The following is a 15838-nucleotide window of genomic DNA, read 5'->3' as shown; positions in this document are numbered from 1 at the left end:
CGATCACAGGTGAAGGACCGTGGGAACCTCCAGCTGTGACCGCAAATTACCTGAGTGATGTCACCTCTCATTGCGCAGCTCATTCATTCTCTGGAGCTCACAGAGGGCGGTCGTTCTCTATGGCCTCTCTCTGTGATATTCAGAGCTGAAGTGGTGTGTGGATTACACCGGACCTGGAGTGCTGTGTTGAGGGGTTAATAAAGTTGAGAAGGAGGGTGTGTGTTTATATTTTATTACAAATAAAGGATTTTTCTCGGTGTCTGTGTTTATTTACTGTAATTTACAGGTTAGTGTTTAGCAGGTATCTCATAGATGCCTGTGACATCACTAATCTAGGGTTTAGTAGCAGCTGTGTGCTGTTATTAACCCCTTATTACCCCGATTGGCACCGCATCAGGTCACCAGGAAGAGCCGGTATCGCACCGGGATTGTCACTTCTAATAGATGCTGCAATATTGGGCGGCTGCGGGCTGAGAATACCAGCCTCCAATTGGCGTTATCTTGGCTGGGGATGAAAATTATTTAAATTAAAAAAAAGCTGCATGCGGTTTCTCTTAGGCCGGAATCACACTTGCGAGGGACTCGCGAGAGTCTGCCATGGCATCACCCGGCAACGCCTCACACGTATGATTGTAGGCACTAGATACACAGCACAGATACAGCCCGACAGCTGGGGCTGCAGGCGCGTGCTATATTTGTGCTGCCGATTTGTTTTATTTGTTTATTTTTTACCACCATACTGGCCCGCAGACACTTGCACTGCTTTCCCCCCCAGCCATCCTGCTGCCTGTGATTGGTTGCAGTCAGTTGACACGCTGCCACTCAGGGTGGGGGTGCGTCTAACTGCAACCAATTACACGCGCCGGTGGGCGGGCAAAGTAGTGAATATTGAATTGTCGGCTCCGGAAGGTAAAAGCGTGACCCGGAAGGAGTTTGCCGCTATGGCACAGCCTCGGTTGAGTATACCACGCACGCTCCTACCCCCCTATCCCCTCCACAGACATTTTTAATCTCCGGATTCTGGTGCCCATTGACTTATATGGGCACCAGATTCCGGAGCGGATCAGACTTATTTTTAAATCTGGCAATGATCCGCTGGTCCCGGTTTTTGGGGAATTAGATCAGCTCTACTAATAGTAAAAATTTAAATCTGTACGTTTATTCAGAACTTTTGGGTATAAAGTATCAAGCATCAAGATGCAAAATTCCTTTCTATTAAGAAGTGCCCATCTATGGTCATCACTTCTTAACAGCAAATCAACCCATTCAATCCCAAAAAGGGTTGATTTTCCAGGTATTTTTCCATGACTTTGTTTCTATTTTAGGTTTCATCATGTGATGAGGGAGTCCCTTAAAGATAGTTTTAAATCATTGCACTGCTGTGGTGTTTTGGTTATTATTAGGAGGCATCTAGCCTCGAAATGTGTAAATCGCTAAAACCGCTATTCGATAAGCCCTTTTTTGACTATATTTTAACTTGGAATAAATAAAAGTTCACTGATAAGAGGTGCTGGATTTTTTCTTCTCCTTTGGATTATGTTGTGTTATGTTGCAATACAGTGTGTGTACTGTTTTCTATACTTATTGACTATTCAGTGTATTTTGGTGCATTTCTACACTCCCTGATCTTTGCTGAGTTTAACTTCACACTATCTTTCACACTATACCTGTGCATGTAGATGATGTATTTAGTACAAATTACTAGTTATCCATATAATGTGCAACTTATGTTGTTTCCGTGTGAATCTACCTTCCATACTATTCAGTTTTATTAATATACTTTTAGATATACTATATATATATATATATATATACTGTGTGTGTATATATATATATATATATATATATATATATATATATATATATATATATATATATATATATATCGTATATACAGTTAGGTCCAGAAATATTTGGACAGTGACACAAGTTTTGTTATTTTAGCTGTTTACAAAAACATGTTCAGAAATACAATTATATATATAATATGGGCTGAAAGTGCACACTCCCAGCTGCAATATGAGAGTTTTCACATCCAAATCGGAGAAAGGGTTTAGGAATCATAGCTCTGTAATGCATAGCCTCCTCTTTTTCAAGGGACCAAAAGTAATTGGACAAGGGACTCTAAGGGCTGCAATTAACTCTGAAGGCATCTCCCTCGTTAACCTGTAATCAATGAAGTAGTTAAAAGGTCTGGGGTTGCTTACAGGTGTGTGGTTTTGCATTTGGAAGCTGTTGCTGTGACCAGACAACATGCGGTCTAAGGAACTCTCAATTGAGGTGAAGCAGAACATCCTGAGGCTGAAAAAAAAGAAAAAATCCATCAGAGAGATAGCAGACATGCTTGGAGTAGCAAAATCAACAGTCGGGTACATTCTGAGAAAAAAGGAATTGACTGGTGAGCTTGGGAACTCAAAAAGGCCTGGGCGTCCACGGATGACAACAGTGGTGGATGATCGCCGCATACTTTCTTTGGTGAAGAAGAACCCGTTCACAACATCAACTGAAGTCCAGAACACTCTCAGTGAAGTAGGTGTATCTGTCTCTAAGTCAACAGTAAAGAGAAGACTCCATGAAAGTAAATACAAAGGGTTCACATCTAGATGCAAACCATTCATCAATTCCAAAAATAGACAGGCCAGAGTTAAATTTGCTGAAAAACACCTCATGAAGCCAGCTCAGTTCTGGAAAAGTATTCTATGGACAGATGAGACCAAGATCAACCTGTACCAGAATGATGGGAAGAAAAAAGTTTGGAGAAGAAAGGGAACGGCACATGATCCAAGGCACACCACATCCTCTGTAAAACATGGTGGAGGTAACGTGATGGCATGGGCATGCATGGCTTTCAATGGCACTGGGTCACTTGTGTTTATTGATGACATAACAGCAGACAAGAGTAGCCGGATGAATTCTGAAGTGTACCGGGATATACTTTCAGCCCAGATTCAGCCAAATGCCGCAAAGTTGATCGGACGGCGCTTCATAGTACAGATGGACAATGACCCCAAGCATACAGCCAAAGCTACCCAGGAGTTCATGAGTGCAAAAAAGTGGAACATTCTGCAATGGCCAAGTCAATCACCAGATCTTAACCCAATTGAGCATGCATTTCACTTGCTCAAATCCAGACTTAAGACGGAAAGACCCACAAACAAGCAAGACCTGAAGGCTGCGGCTGTAAAGGCCTGGCAAAGCATTAAGAAGGAGGAAACCCATCGTTTGGTGATGTCCATGGGTTCCAGACTTAAGGCAGTGATTGCCTCCAAAGGATTCGCAACAAAATATTGAAAATAAAAATATTTTGTTTGGGTTTGGTTTATTTGTCCAATTACTTTTGACCTCCTAAAATGTGGAGTGTTTGTAAAGAAATGTGTACAATTCCTACAATTTCTATCAGATATTTTTGTTCAAACCTTCAAATTAAACGTTACAATCTGCACTTGAATTCTGTTGTAGAGGTTTCATTTCAAATCCAATGTGGTGGCATGCAGAGCCCAACTCGCGAAAAATTGTGTCACTGTCCAAATATTTCTGGACCTAACTGTATACATATATTTTTATTTTAGTTTTTTTAAGAATAGAGTATTTTTATTTACTATTATATTTTCATATTTACCATCAATATTTGTAGGAGTTTATCATTGTAATATGTATATCGCACACTTTGCTACCTAATATATTCTCTGTGGAGTGTTTAATGGTTGGTTATAGTCCAGCTACAGTGTTCCATGCCACCCCTCTCAAAGCCTATCATGATGCATAACAAGACAACATTGGAAGCAGGACTGAAGATCTACAGTATCTTCTTCAGCAATGAGTGTTGCGTTTGTCATGAAAGCAATGACAGTCAGAGATTTACCTGGAGACCATATGGGTAACACCATGAACAGGCCTTCACGAAGGTCCCACTAGTCCAACTCCAGGGATTATGGTGTTAGAGTGGCATAACATATGGTAGCTGGACTTCTAGCCTTCATTTCAGGAACAATAAAAGCTTGGCATTACAATGATTTAGTTGTGGAACCAGTGGAACAGCCATTTCTTTTAAGTGTAATTGGAGACGTTTTTCAAAACAACAACAGGCCACAAGTTATATGTGCTATTGTGAGCAGCCTGTGTGGCCTAAACATGCTACCATGGCTTGCAGCATCTCTGGACTTATCTTCCATCAAGCACATCTGGGGTGTCAAAGGTTGACATTTGCAAAAGGAGCTGCCAGCAGTGGATCTTGATGATTGCTGTGCATTCAGTGTGGCAGAACTTTTCTCAAACAAGAATTAATAACACAGGTCTGCAAAAAAGAAAATTTTCGAGAGCTGTTTTGGTTATTCTACGTAATCTTTATGTTTTTGAGTGCACTGAATCTGAAAATGACCTCCGTTTTGACATAACATAGTAACTATGTTAAATAAGACAATACCTCAAAATAAATGAAAATAGACTCAAAAAAATAATTTTGTATTACAAATGTTTCATGAAAATCATTTTTTTTAACTGCAATGAGCTCACTAACACTCACTAAAATCGGTTCTTCTTCCCTGTGAGGCTTCTCTTGGTACATTTACACTTGTGAGTATTATCTGTAATGTCTCTCTGAAGCGTCCAACAGTAGTCTGACATCATTGTAATGCTCCATCTTCCCTGGTATCTTCTTTCTATCTCTTTAACGTCCTGGTGGAATCGTTCACCTTGCTCTTCACTCACAGCTCCCACATTTTCAGGAAAGTTGTCAAGGTGGGAATGGAGGAAATGCACTTTCAAACTCATCAGGCAACCTAAAGCTTGAAATGCTTTCAGCATTCATCCAACGATTTGTTTGTAGTCAGGGTCTTTGTGATTGCCTAAAAATTTCTCTATGACCTCTTTAAATTCAATCCACCCTTCTTTTTGAGGATGCGTCATGGTATTGATAAACTCTTGATCAGCTATAAGCCTTCTAATGTCTGGTCCGACGAACACACCTTCCTTCAATTTTGCCTCAGAGAGGCCTGGAAACTTGGCGACCAAGTATTTGAAGCATTCTCCATCTTTTGGAAATGATTTTACAAATTGCTTCATCAATCCCAATTTGATGTGGAGAGCTGGTAGAAGAACTTTATAGGGAGGAACCAAAGTTTCTCGGAGGACATTTTTTTCACCAACTGTGAGCACCCTCGGCTGCCAATTCTTCTTGGTCCAGTGATTTTGTCGGTCTCGACTGTCCCATAGACACAGAAAACAAGGGAATTTGGTATACCCAGCTTGTTGCCCGAGCAGCATGCACAAGACTTTCAAATCCCCGCACACTTGCCAACCATGGTCTTCATATTTAAGTTTACGAAGAACCAATTCCAAGTTGTCGTAGGTTTCCTTGAGGTGTACGGAATGGCCTACAGGGATGGAAGCATAAAAAACGCCATTGTGGAGTAAAACTGCTTTGAGACTTCTTTTTGAAGAATCTATAAAAAGACGCCATTGCGCTGAATCATATTGAATTTTGAATTGACCCATCAAACCTTCGACATCGATGCAATAAACCAATCTATCTTCCTGGGCAAAGTAAGGAACGAACTCGTCTTCACGATGTTTGAACCATGAAAAAGACACTCCTGGCAACAATAAATTCTTGCTTTTGAGCCTTGAGCTGAGTAACTCAGTAGCATCTTTGGGAAGATTTAAGTCTCTTACCAAACCATTCATCTCCTCCTGGGAAAACAATTTTGGTCTTGTATCATCTTCAAAGTCAGAACTTGATTCTTCTGGTTCAGGTATGACTCCAGCTTCATCGGACATAGTTATCTCTTCCAAGGTAGCAGGGGCCTTGGGTACTGGTATATCTGTGCCATGGGGGATGGGACGAATTGCTGAGGGAATATTGGGGTATGAAATGGAATGCTTCCATTTTGAATTATACCCTTTCACATCGCATGGACAAAAGTAACAATCGTCACTATGGTTCTTTTGCTCTCGCCATACCATAGGAATCCCATAGCGGAAAGCTTTTTTCTTACCCTTGAACCAAGTGTGCAAACGGTCCTCAACACACCGTTTGCACACTTAAGGAGGCGCCCAAGCTTTATCTTGATCTCCAAGCTTTAGTCCGAAATATGCGAAGTATACTTTTTTGACAAAGTCTGTAATATTCAGCTGTTGCTTCAACACTGTATATTCACCACAAATGTAACAGAAACTGTCAGGCGAATTAATACACTTCCGCTGAGCCATAATGCTAATTTTGGGAAACACGGTTGATCATGAACAGCTAACACGAACTGCGATTAAAAAGTGTGAACAGGTGAGAACAAAGATAAAACAATTGAAACAAGCAAGGGCATGTCAGAGCCCGCTCATTAGACTTGCAAAATGTTGATGCTGGTTTCATTAGCTCACTCTGAAAGTTCTTTTCTTTCAAAGTTATATTTTTTTGGCATTATATATCTTCAATGCATTGATGTGAATTAATTAATAGTAATTTTGACTTTCAAAACCCTAAAAAACAAAAAAGAAAGAAAAATTAGGTAAATTTGAAGATAATTTTGCATTATGTGGCAAATCCTGACGTCCAGGATATTTTTCAATATTTTTTTCATTTTCAGCACACCAAAATACATGGAAATTAGATGAAAATAATCAAACAGCTTTTTAGTCGCAGACCTGTGTAACCTAAATGACACAATGAGAAGGTGTGTAAGTTCTTGGATTTCTGTGCATGATGCTCAAACTTGATACTAAATGAAATCAAGCTATTTTTAAAAGTTTGTTTCCTTTTTTTCATCAATTGAATATTAACCAGTCTACCTGTGATTTCCATATTCCATTATTTGTCCTGCTTGATGTTGCAATTTCAATGCTGAGACGTGTAATTGTACGTCAGTGTGATTATTAGCCCTTTTTATTAAATTATGGTAAACAGTTAAGTTAAATAATAACTATTGAATATTTCTGAATTTGATATCTTAATTATCTGATTTAAAATGTTTTATTCAGGATAAAAAAAGAATACACTGAGGAAAACATTACAAATCTAGCAAACCATTTGAGTACACATGGATGTAAGTATGATATTGTATGTAGATGCTTGAAATATATTGTACCACAAATAAATCAAGTTGTATCTCAATTGATCAAGTAGTTCCTGGCTGAATATTCACGTTAGACCTGGTTCACACGTCAGTGATTCTGGTACGTATGTGATAGTTTTTATATGTACCAGAATCACGGACATATGTAGAACTATTAAAAATCAATGAGTCTGCGCACACATGGGTGGTTTGTCACTGACCGTGTCTCCATGCGGCATACACGTGAGTCCGTGATTTCCGCATGTCTGCTTTTTTTCTGGCATCAATGATGTGCCACAGACCACACTATGTGGTTATGTGGTTACTGTTAGTGTACCTCGCAAGGGAGACCTCCATTCTTGCTTCCAGGCATAGCATCCCCCCGATGAAGAAGGCAACACTATTGTGGCTCCCGGACACTGGGGTGCCACACTATATTCCAGGATGGGGGCTATATACTAGGATGGAGCCATGATGGGGCCATATATACCAAGATGGGTCATATATACCAGGATGGGCAATGATGGGGACATCTATACCAGGGTGGGGCCATATATACCAGGCTATATCCATGATCAGGGTCATTTACCAGAATGGGGACATATACCAGGATGGGACCATATATACCAGGATATAGGCTTGGATGGGGGTCATACACCAGGATGGCTCCATAATGGGGAGATATACCATGATGGGGTCATGGTGGTGATATACAGCGTGGTCCAAAGGTAGGTGGACAGTATGTGTAATAGGGTTATCAGACATGATGTAAAGTGAAACTGACTCAGTTGCCCTTAGCAACGGATCAGATTCCTCATTTCATTCTTCACAGACTCTTTGGATAATGAAAGGTGGAATCTGATTGGTTGCTAAGGGCAACTGAGTCAGTTTCACTTTACACCATGTTTGATAACCCTATTACACATACTGTCCACTTATTTTTGGATCACCCTGTATATACACCTGGATGGGGTTATGATAGTGGACATATATACCAGGATGGGACCATATATACCAGGATATAGCCATGATGGGGTCATACACCAGGATGGGGCAATGATTTGGACATATTTACCAGGATGGGGGACATATTTACCAGGAAGTGGCCCAGGATGGGGAGCCCAGGCGCAAACTTTACATCGGTGCCCATCAGACTGTAGTTACGTCACTGAGTACAATAAATGTAGTACATTTAAAGAGCAGTACTGTACAGGTAGAAAGCAAGACAGTACATGTTTGTCGCCCAGGGCTATGGGGTACTCGGTCCTGGGTTATGTATTGCTGGGGAGATGTCACTGGGTGGCCGTTGCTCGGTTTTGTGTCCCTGGGGACGCTTTTTTTAAAAGGGGTATATTTACAGGGGAGATTAAATGAAAGTTTATAACGTGACGCCACTTGCGGGTTGCGGCTATTTAGTGGAGCCACCGCTGCACAATTCTCACTACTGGGGCTGGTGTTTAGTGGCAGCCTGGATGTTGGACCCTCTGCAAGTAGGGCCAGGCCCCAGAGGATAGATGATATTAATAGGCGCAGAAAGAAGGTAGGCAACACAAGGGGTTGCAGTGTAAGGCTATGTGCGCACATTGCGTACTGTCACTGCAGAAATTTCTGCAGCGATTTGAACAGCACACGTGCACTTCAAATCGCTGCAGAAACAGTCCGTAATGAAAAAAAAAAAGCAGATTCCATGCGCTCTGACTGCAGCCCCTGCCATAGAGAGAGCGGGAGATGCATGCAGAGTGCATGAAAGAAGTGTCATGTCACTTCTTAGAACGCACGCTTTGGGCAACAACCGAAGCGCTGCGCTCTAATACGCCACGTGCGCACGGCTCCTGCATAATCTTCATAGATTATGCAGGGGACACAGGACGCATGCAGTTACGCTGCGGTGCAGATCACAGCGTAACTGCATGTAAATACGCAACATGTGCACATAGCCTAACTGGTTCCTTTACTCACAGTGAGATGAAAACTGGTCACCCGAGGAAGGCTGGTCTTGACCGCTGGTCTCCTTAGTCCCAGTGCCGGTTTAGTGACCTGGTGGCTTCTTTCCCCTGAACCTGTCTCTGGTTAGTGTGTCCTCGTGGCTTGGAGGATATGGGGGTCCCCTCCTGGTAATCTCTCAACTGTAGTCCGTTTGACAGTAGCGTGAAGAACCCTGTGGGGTCAGTGTCTTTGGTCCGGGTCCCCGGTTCTCCCACTGCTACTGCGTCCCGAACTACAAGGTCAGTGAGGTCCTTGATGGTCTCCTCACTGTGTAGATTTTATCAGGTCTGCCTGGAGCGTTTGCCTGACCTAGGATTCTGTACCCCGTTGGGGCTATGGTTCTGGGAATACTCCACCGGCAACCACATGCCTGGGCCCTCAGGTCGCCATCACACTCTTGTCAGTGCTTCCACTCACTCTCCCTGTCACAGACCAACTCTGACTCTGACTGTCCACTGTCTGCCCTCTCCCACCTGGTCGTCTAGTGGACTGGATCAGCTCCACCCCCAGGTGGCCATCGATTAGGTCCAACCCTAGTCTGGCACCAGTCTTTGGGGAAAAACAGGGATTAACTGGAATGTTTTTGTTGTTGCCGACACTGGTCTTCTGGGTCCCTGGGGTGTAGGCCCTGCATCCTGTACCTTGTATCTCCCTGATGGCTTCAGGGTTGCTACACATGCAGTATAGGTAGAAAAATGTACAGTACATTTAGTATAGGTAGAATAATATGAAGTACATCAGGACAGTACAGGTAGTACAGATAGAGAACAGTACAGTACAGTTACAGATATAGAGCAAGCATTACTGTACAGGTAGAAAGCAGGACTTTACAGGTATTGCAGGTAGAGTACAGTACAGGTAGTAGAGGTTGAATAATGCACAGTACATGTAGAGAGCAGTAGTGATAATAAAGATAAGGACATTTTTGTGTCATTAAAAATATTACAACTTTAGGTAAATTGAAACCAGAGGGAGCACGGGATGATGTTCATTACAGAGTACTAATACTTTTGTCAATATCAAGAGCTGTTTTAAATAAAAGGAGATGTGACAATATGTGAAAATTATGTAATATTTGTCTGTATTCATTCTTGTTTCAGCTCTTTTTTTGATGGAGAAAATATCTTTTACTTTGGCATCTGCTAATGACACCACCACAAACTATGCACTATCTGATAATGAATTTTCTGATCAAGCCCACAATATTGATGATGACTGTTTTATTCCAGTACTGGATAATGAATTTATAAAAGTAAGTAAAGTTAAGAACAAAATATGTCTCAGCTGTAAAAAAAGAAAAAAAAGGCTTTATATGCTTAAGTGAATGCAATACATAACTTTTGTTTGAGTTATAGGGGTGGCGCTTTTGCTTGGTTCAGTCACTGTCAATCAAGTTTTTTTTAACTTGGTCTTGCCCCCCTGCATTGTAATTGAATACCATCACCACAGGTACTTCACAACCACCACTTCTGCAATGCTGAGCTCCACCCATTACGGTCACATGGTCGTGACATTACCACAGGTCCTTCACTACCACTTCTCCAAAGCTAAGCTTCGCCCATTATGGTCACATGGTCACAGCACTCCCAAAATGACTATCACATTGCAATGCCCATGTAAAAAGGTGTGGACGCCGGGCCGTGGGGGCTCTGCACTCTTACGCCAGAAAGTGTCTGTGTGTGTGGAACACTCCGGGCAGGATATAAGGCACTTGCTGTTCTCTTCAGGGTGGTAATAATCACCCCACAGCCGGTCCCTATCTTAGATGCAGTAGTGAAACACTTGACACAGAAGTTCTTTTGGCAACCGTTTAACAGTTTATTTTCCTTCTCACCATTATGACAGACATGGCCTCAATCCTATGGTTTTGCTGTCTTATTTTTTGGGGTACTCTCTCTTGGCCTATCTCCGCTACCTTGTAACTAACCTGCAAGGTGCCGGGCACCTATGCCTCCTTTACCTCACCACTGTCACTGCTGTCCGATTCTCTGCACCAACGACTCTCTAGTCACTTCGACGATCTAAGTCTGTCGGGATGAGCTGTAGGCTCCGGACCTTACAAGAGTACCTACGAGTTTCCTGACTCGCTCCACTACATAGCCACTTGCTCCTTATTTGAACACTCCTGCAGAGCTGGCACCTCATAATGCCCATCTCTCTAACCAACCCACTGGTCATCAGTCACTCCTCCCATTTTTGTGCTCAGGTCCCTTTGTACCAAGAAGTGTCTAACACTGCTTCATCTGTAAAACCTACCCCTTCAGCTTATCAGGTTAATACACCTCACTATACGTCATTAATACATTGCAAATATATTACACATTACATAACCATACATTTTGCATTGGATTCTCAACCTCTAGGTGGCACTGACCGCTACACAGTCCCGTCTCTACTGCATCGAGGAACCGCACCTTCTTATCCCATTTTCTATAGGATTGAACACATGTATAATACACACAGCATAAAACACAGTAGGAATGGGGGTAATGCAAGCACTTTCTACACCCGGACTGGCTGGCAGCCCTCTTCATCCGAGCATGAGAGCTGCCAAGAAATACATGAAGCTGTCAATCTCGGGCCATGAGAGCCACGGCCAGTACAAGCACTGCAATGCGATTCTCATCCAGCTTATACAACCTTCTGACCCTGGCCTTATAAATACATTTTAAAATAGGTTTTCTAAACCAGATGGCTTCATTAAGCCAGCTGATACATTCCGCCCAATTCATAGGCAGCGTATATGAAACACTGGCTGTATGATTTCTGCCATATGTTTTTCATTCTGAAAGGCAGGTGTGACGCCCTGGGCAAGCCAGGGGTCACAGGTCACAACACCACCACACCCTACACCCCAGATAGGTACACCTAAGCTAACCAAAAATCCTTGTTGCCTTCCTCCAGGGGCTGTTGTCCACACCAGGGGGTGGGCCAGGTGGTTGGCTCCACCCACCGAGGAGTTCACAGCCCTGGAGGCGGAAAAACCAGGCAGATTAGTTTGTGAGTTCAAAGTGAAAGGAAGTGGTAGAGGAGCAAGTGAGAGGAGTAAAGTGGAAGAGACAGTAACAGTTAAGAAAGCCTGAAGTTGGTCCGGGTGTGTGCCCCGGACTGAGAAAGCAAGGTCAGCAGACGGCGGTGACTGTCTGCAGGAGAGGCTGCTTGGAGGTTGCCGGAAGGACCATGGACGGGTGGTGGCCCGGCGGTACCGGAGCGGTATACGAAGAGCAGTCAGCACCATTGGCAGGGGCCTTTCGGATCCCGGCAAGGCTAGGAGTCGCCGTGAATTTGACAAATCCGTCAGTGAAGGGGACCTCTGGGTCTCCCAACAACCAAGTCCCGATTGAAGGCAACAGTCCGACCGTTAGAGAGAGACACCGCCACCGCCAGGGCACCAGTTTCTCAGGGCCAGCGCCTGCGGGCAAAGTAGGGCTCCTCCGGCCCATAACCAAGTCGGGGAGCGGGTTACCGGTGGGAACCCATCGCTACCATCAACATCTTGGGTGCAGGAAAAGGGACCGTCACCGTCAACTACTGGGGAAAAGCAACTGCAGCCGTCCGTGGGAACCGTCTTTCCAGCCGTGTGTTTTACCGAGAACTGTGTCTCCATCTCAGGCTGAGTGAGTACCACAGTGTCGTGAGGCACAGCGCTGCCCCCGCGTCCCTGCACCCTGCCAAGCCCTGCACCGGCCCTGCCATCCAGCATTCCCCACCTCATCACTGGGCCCCGGGACAACCACCCCCTACCCACGGAGGGGACCCCATACAGAGCAGCGGTGGTGTCCACACAATCACCACAACCGTGGGTGGCGTCATGGACAATAAACTATCCCAAAAACCAAACCCCTTTCACTCACGGGCGAGGAGCGCCGCTCGAGTCCCCGGGATCCGGCCCATCGCTCGAGCCACCAAGCAGCAGCAGGCCGCAGCAGCCGCGGCAGCCGGACCCGAGCAGTGGGAGAGCGCAGCGTCCCCTCCTCCGCCCACGACACAGGCTCATGAAGAGAACACCATTTTCTAATAGTGAACATCTTGACTGCAGCAGAAATTGGTTGCCTAGTTTTCACATTGTTTGTATTGAGAATGAGAAAACAAAATTTGCACAGAAGTCAATTTTCAGCCTGCCTCATTGCTACTGTGACGCCCTGGCCGGGCCAGGTAGTCACAAATAGGGCCCCGCATTATACCTTTCCCTCACAGGTAACACACAGCCAACCTTAAAACCCTAGTCACCCCCTAAGGGCTTGATAGAGACACCAGGGGGCGGAAACCAGGCGGTTGGAAGACGCCCACCGAGGAGTTTTAGACAGCCCGAGGGTGGGAAACAAGTCAGTTCAGTTCAGAGAGACAAGTGGTAGAGTTCAAAGAGAGAGGAGGTCAGGCCTGTGTCTCAGGCCTGAAGGCAAACTGACAGCTACCAGGATAGGAGCCCTGGTGCCTTTGGCTAGAAGGCAGATGGCGGTCTCCATCTGCAGGAGCCGGGAAGACAGCTCGGTGGAACCGAGGTGGACCGGGACAGAGTTGTAGCCCGCCGGTACTGACCCACCGGGTCACCGAAGTGACCGCGAGACCCCCGGGTCTGGAGACCCACGAGCTACCCACAGAAGGACCGGATCCGAGCAGCTCGGCTGCCGAGAGCGGGGCAGTACACTACTTATATTTAAAAAGGAGTCTATCATCAGGTTCATGCTTCCCAATCTGAGGACAACCAGAAAAATAAACGGAGACCTTGATTTCAGTGGTGTGTAACTAAAGCCCGCAATACACATTAGATGGCTGCCGGCCCAGAGATCTTCTGACAGCTAACTCAGCCAGCTTTCCTATAGACATGAGCACGTGTTCGGCCGAGTGCTCTTGTGTTCTCTATGAGAGAACCACCACCAAACCTGATACCAAAAGGATCGGCAGTAGGAAATTAGACATGCTGGATCAAGGTCTTCCAAGTCAATACATTTTCTGGGGCCCCCATACACATTAGACTGTCATCATACCACCATATGGGTAAAATGTATGAGGGACTTTTCTCTGCTCCTTTTTGTATTACTATTTAAGCTGCTGCAGTCCTCTCACTAATAAGCTCTGTCAAACCCGTTGATTGACAGCTTTCTGTTCACACTGCAGGAGGCTGTCAAAAAGTTGTGGGGTTGTTGATAGCCAGAGCTCATGAATACGGAGGACTAGATAGCAGGAGCTCATCAGTGAGAAGACTAGCAGAGCTGAAGTTATAAAATAGTGTTTTATCACAATACAGTAAGCAGCCCAGTAAGTGAATGTGAGTCCCTGTCTGCATTATGGTGGTCTCAGAATGAGCAACATAAACTTGGTGACAGATGGTCTAAAAATATTCAGAAAAAAACTTTACACATTTTCATTATAACTAAACCTCAATCCAGTTTCCTTTAAAAACTTTGAAAGTTCAAACAAGGCCTGGTGTGACCACCAACTTTTCCTGACTGCCGCATGCTGTTGATATAGGCTTGAAAAATGTCTTTCCACAGCTAAAAAGAATCTTCATGGGTTTAGACCTGCGGCGTTCTCTACACAATGTACCTGCGGCTCACTCATCATAAAAAAGCATCTCTATGAACTATAGAAGGTTATTTCAAATGCCACACACCACACTTAGATATGAAAGATGTACTAGTTGTTTTGGGGGCCGTGCTTCCTTTCTCGCTTTCATGATTTGATGATATTTCATATAGCCCCCTGTGTCAGTATCACTGTAGATTGAGACAATAAAAAAGATTTCTATACTATGGGGCAGAGGAATATTTTAACTGAGTACATAAAATATGAATTCTTCTGCTTGTTCACAACCTTCATACTTAGGGTAAATCAAACAGATTGGGTCACAGTGACACATTTTATATGTCCCCGAGGTCAGGCGGTAGTAAATAACAGACTAAGACTAGTTCATTCCCTATAGACCAGAGTTTTTCATTTTTAATGTGTGGATCACACATAGCTTCTGAAAATAAAATGCTCTGGTAATAATATTTTTAGTACTATTTCCTTCTCTGCTGCTCTGAAGAATGACTGCATAGTATATTCACTTTATTTTATGAGTGGTTCTTAATCCTTTTCTCCTAGAGGGCTTTCCAGGAGCTCCTGCAGTATATAAAATATTTATCAGTGAAGGTTATTATAAAGCGTTCATGAGCACTGGTTACAATGTGAGTTCTCAATATTTACTAGAGAGACAAGAAGCTGTAACTACATGACTTGTCGTGCAATAAGATGCAATAATGTTCCTGGGCAATATTATATTCCATTGTTGCATTGTGTCTAACTGTGCGACCTGTAATCATGTTTAAAAGCTCATTATCAAATTACTTTATATCACACATCACACACACTCCGGTGCGCACTTGGAAGACGTGATTGTGGCGCCCTGGACAAGCCAGGTCGTCACAGGTACTGCAACAACACACCCCACACCCCGGCTAGGCACACCGAAGTCAGACAAAAATCCTTGTTGCCTCCCTCCAGGGGCTGATGTCCACACCAGGGGGTGGAGCCAGACGGTTGGCCCCACCAACACCGAGGAGTTCACAGTCCTGGAGGCGGGAAAAGGAAGTCAGATGAGTTTTAGAGTGGAAGAGTGAAGTGGCAGTAGAGGAGACTGGCCCGGGCACATACAGCAAGGTTGGCAGACGGTGGTGACCGTCTGCAGGAGGGGCTGATTTGACGTGAACCGTAAGGACTGGCGGTGGCCCGCCGGTACCGGATCGGGGAGCGAAGAGAAGCCAGCACCATTCGGCAGGGCCTACGGACCCCAACCAGGCTTGGAGTCGCCGTAAAACCGGTCAAAT

General features: G+C 44.3%; 1 protein-coding gene across 1 annotated transcript in view; it reads left to right on the top strand.

The window, feature by feature from the left end:
* Positions 1–15838, top strand: part of ERICH6B (glutamate rich 6B) — a 441806-nt gene that overhangs the window by 296680 nt on the left and 129288 nt on the right. The window contains exons 8-9 of the mRNA XM_075334387.1: positions 6970–7034; positions 10130–10281. Of these exons, the coding sequence (XP_075190502.1) occupies positions 6970–7034; positions 10130–10281 (217 nt within the window). The remainder of the gene's footprint in view (positions 1–6969; positions 7035–10129; positions 10282–15838) is intronic.

The sequence above is a fragment of the Anomaloglossus baeobatrachus genome, chromosome 2 (assembly GCF_048569485.1).
Source record: "Anomaloglossus baeobatrachus isolate aAnoBae1 chromosome 2, aAnoBae1.hap1, whole genome shotgun sequence".
Lineage (NCBI taxonomy): Eukaryota > Metazoa > Chordata > Amphibia > Anura > Aromobatidae > Anomaloglossus > Anomaloglossus baeobatrachus.
Note: the sequence above shows the minus strand (reverse complement) of the source record. Positions and strands in the feature narration are given on the sequence as shown.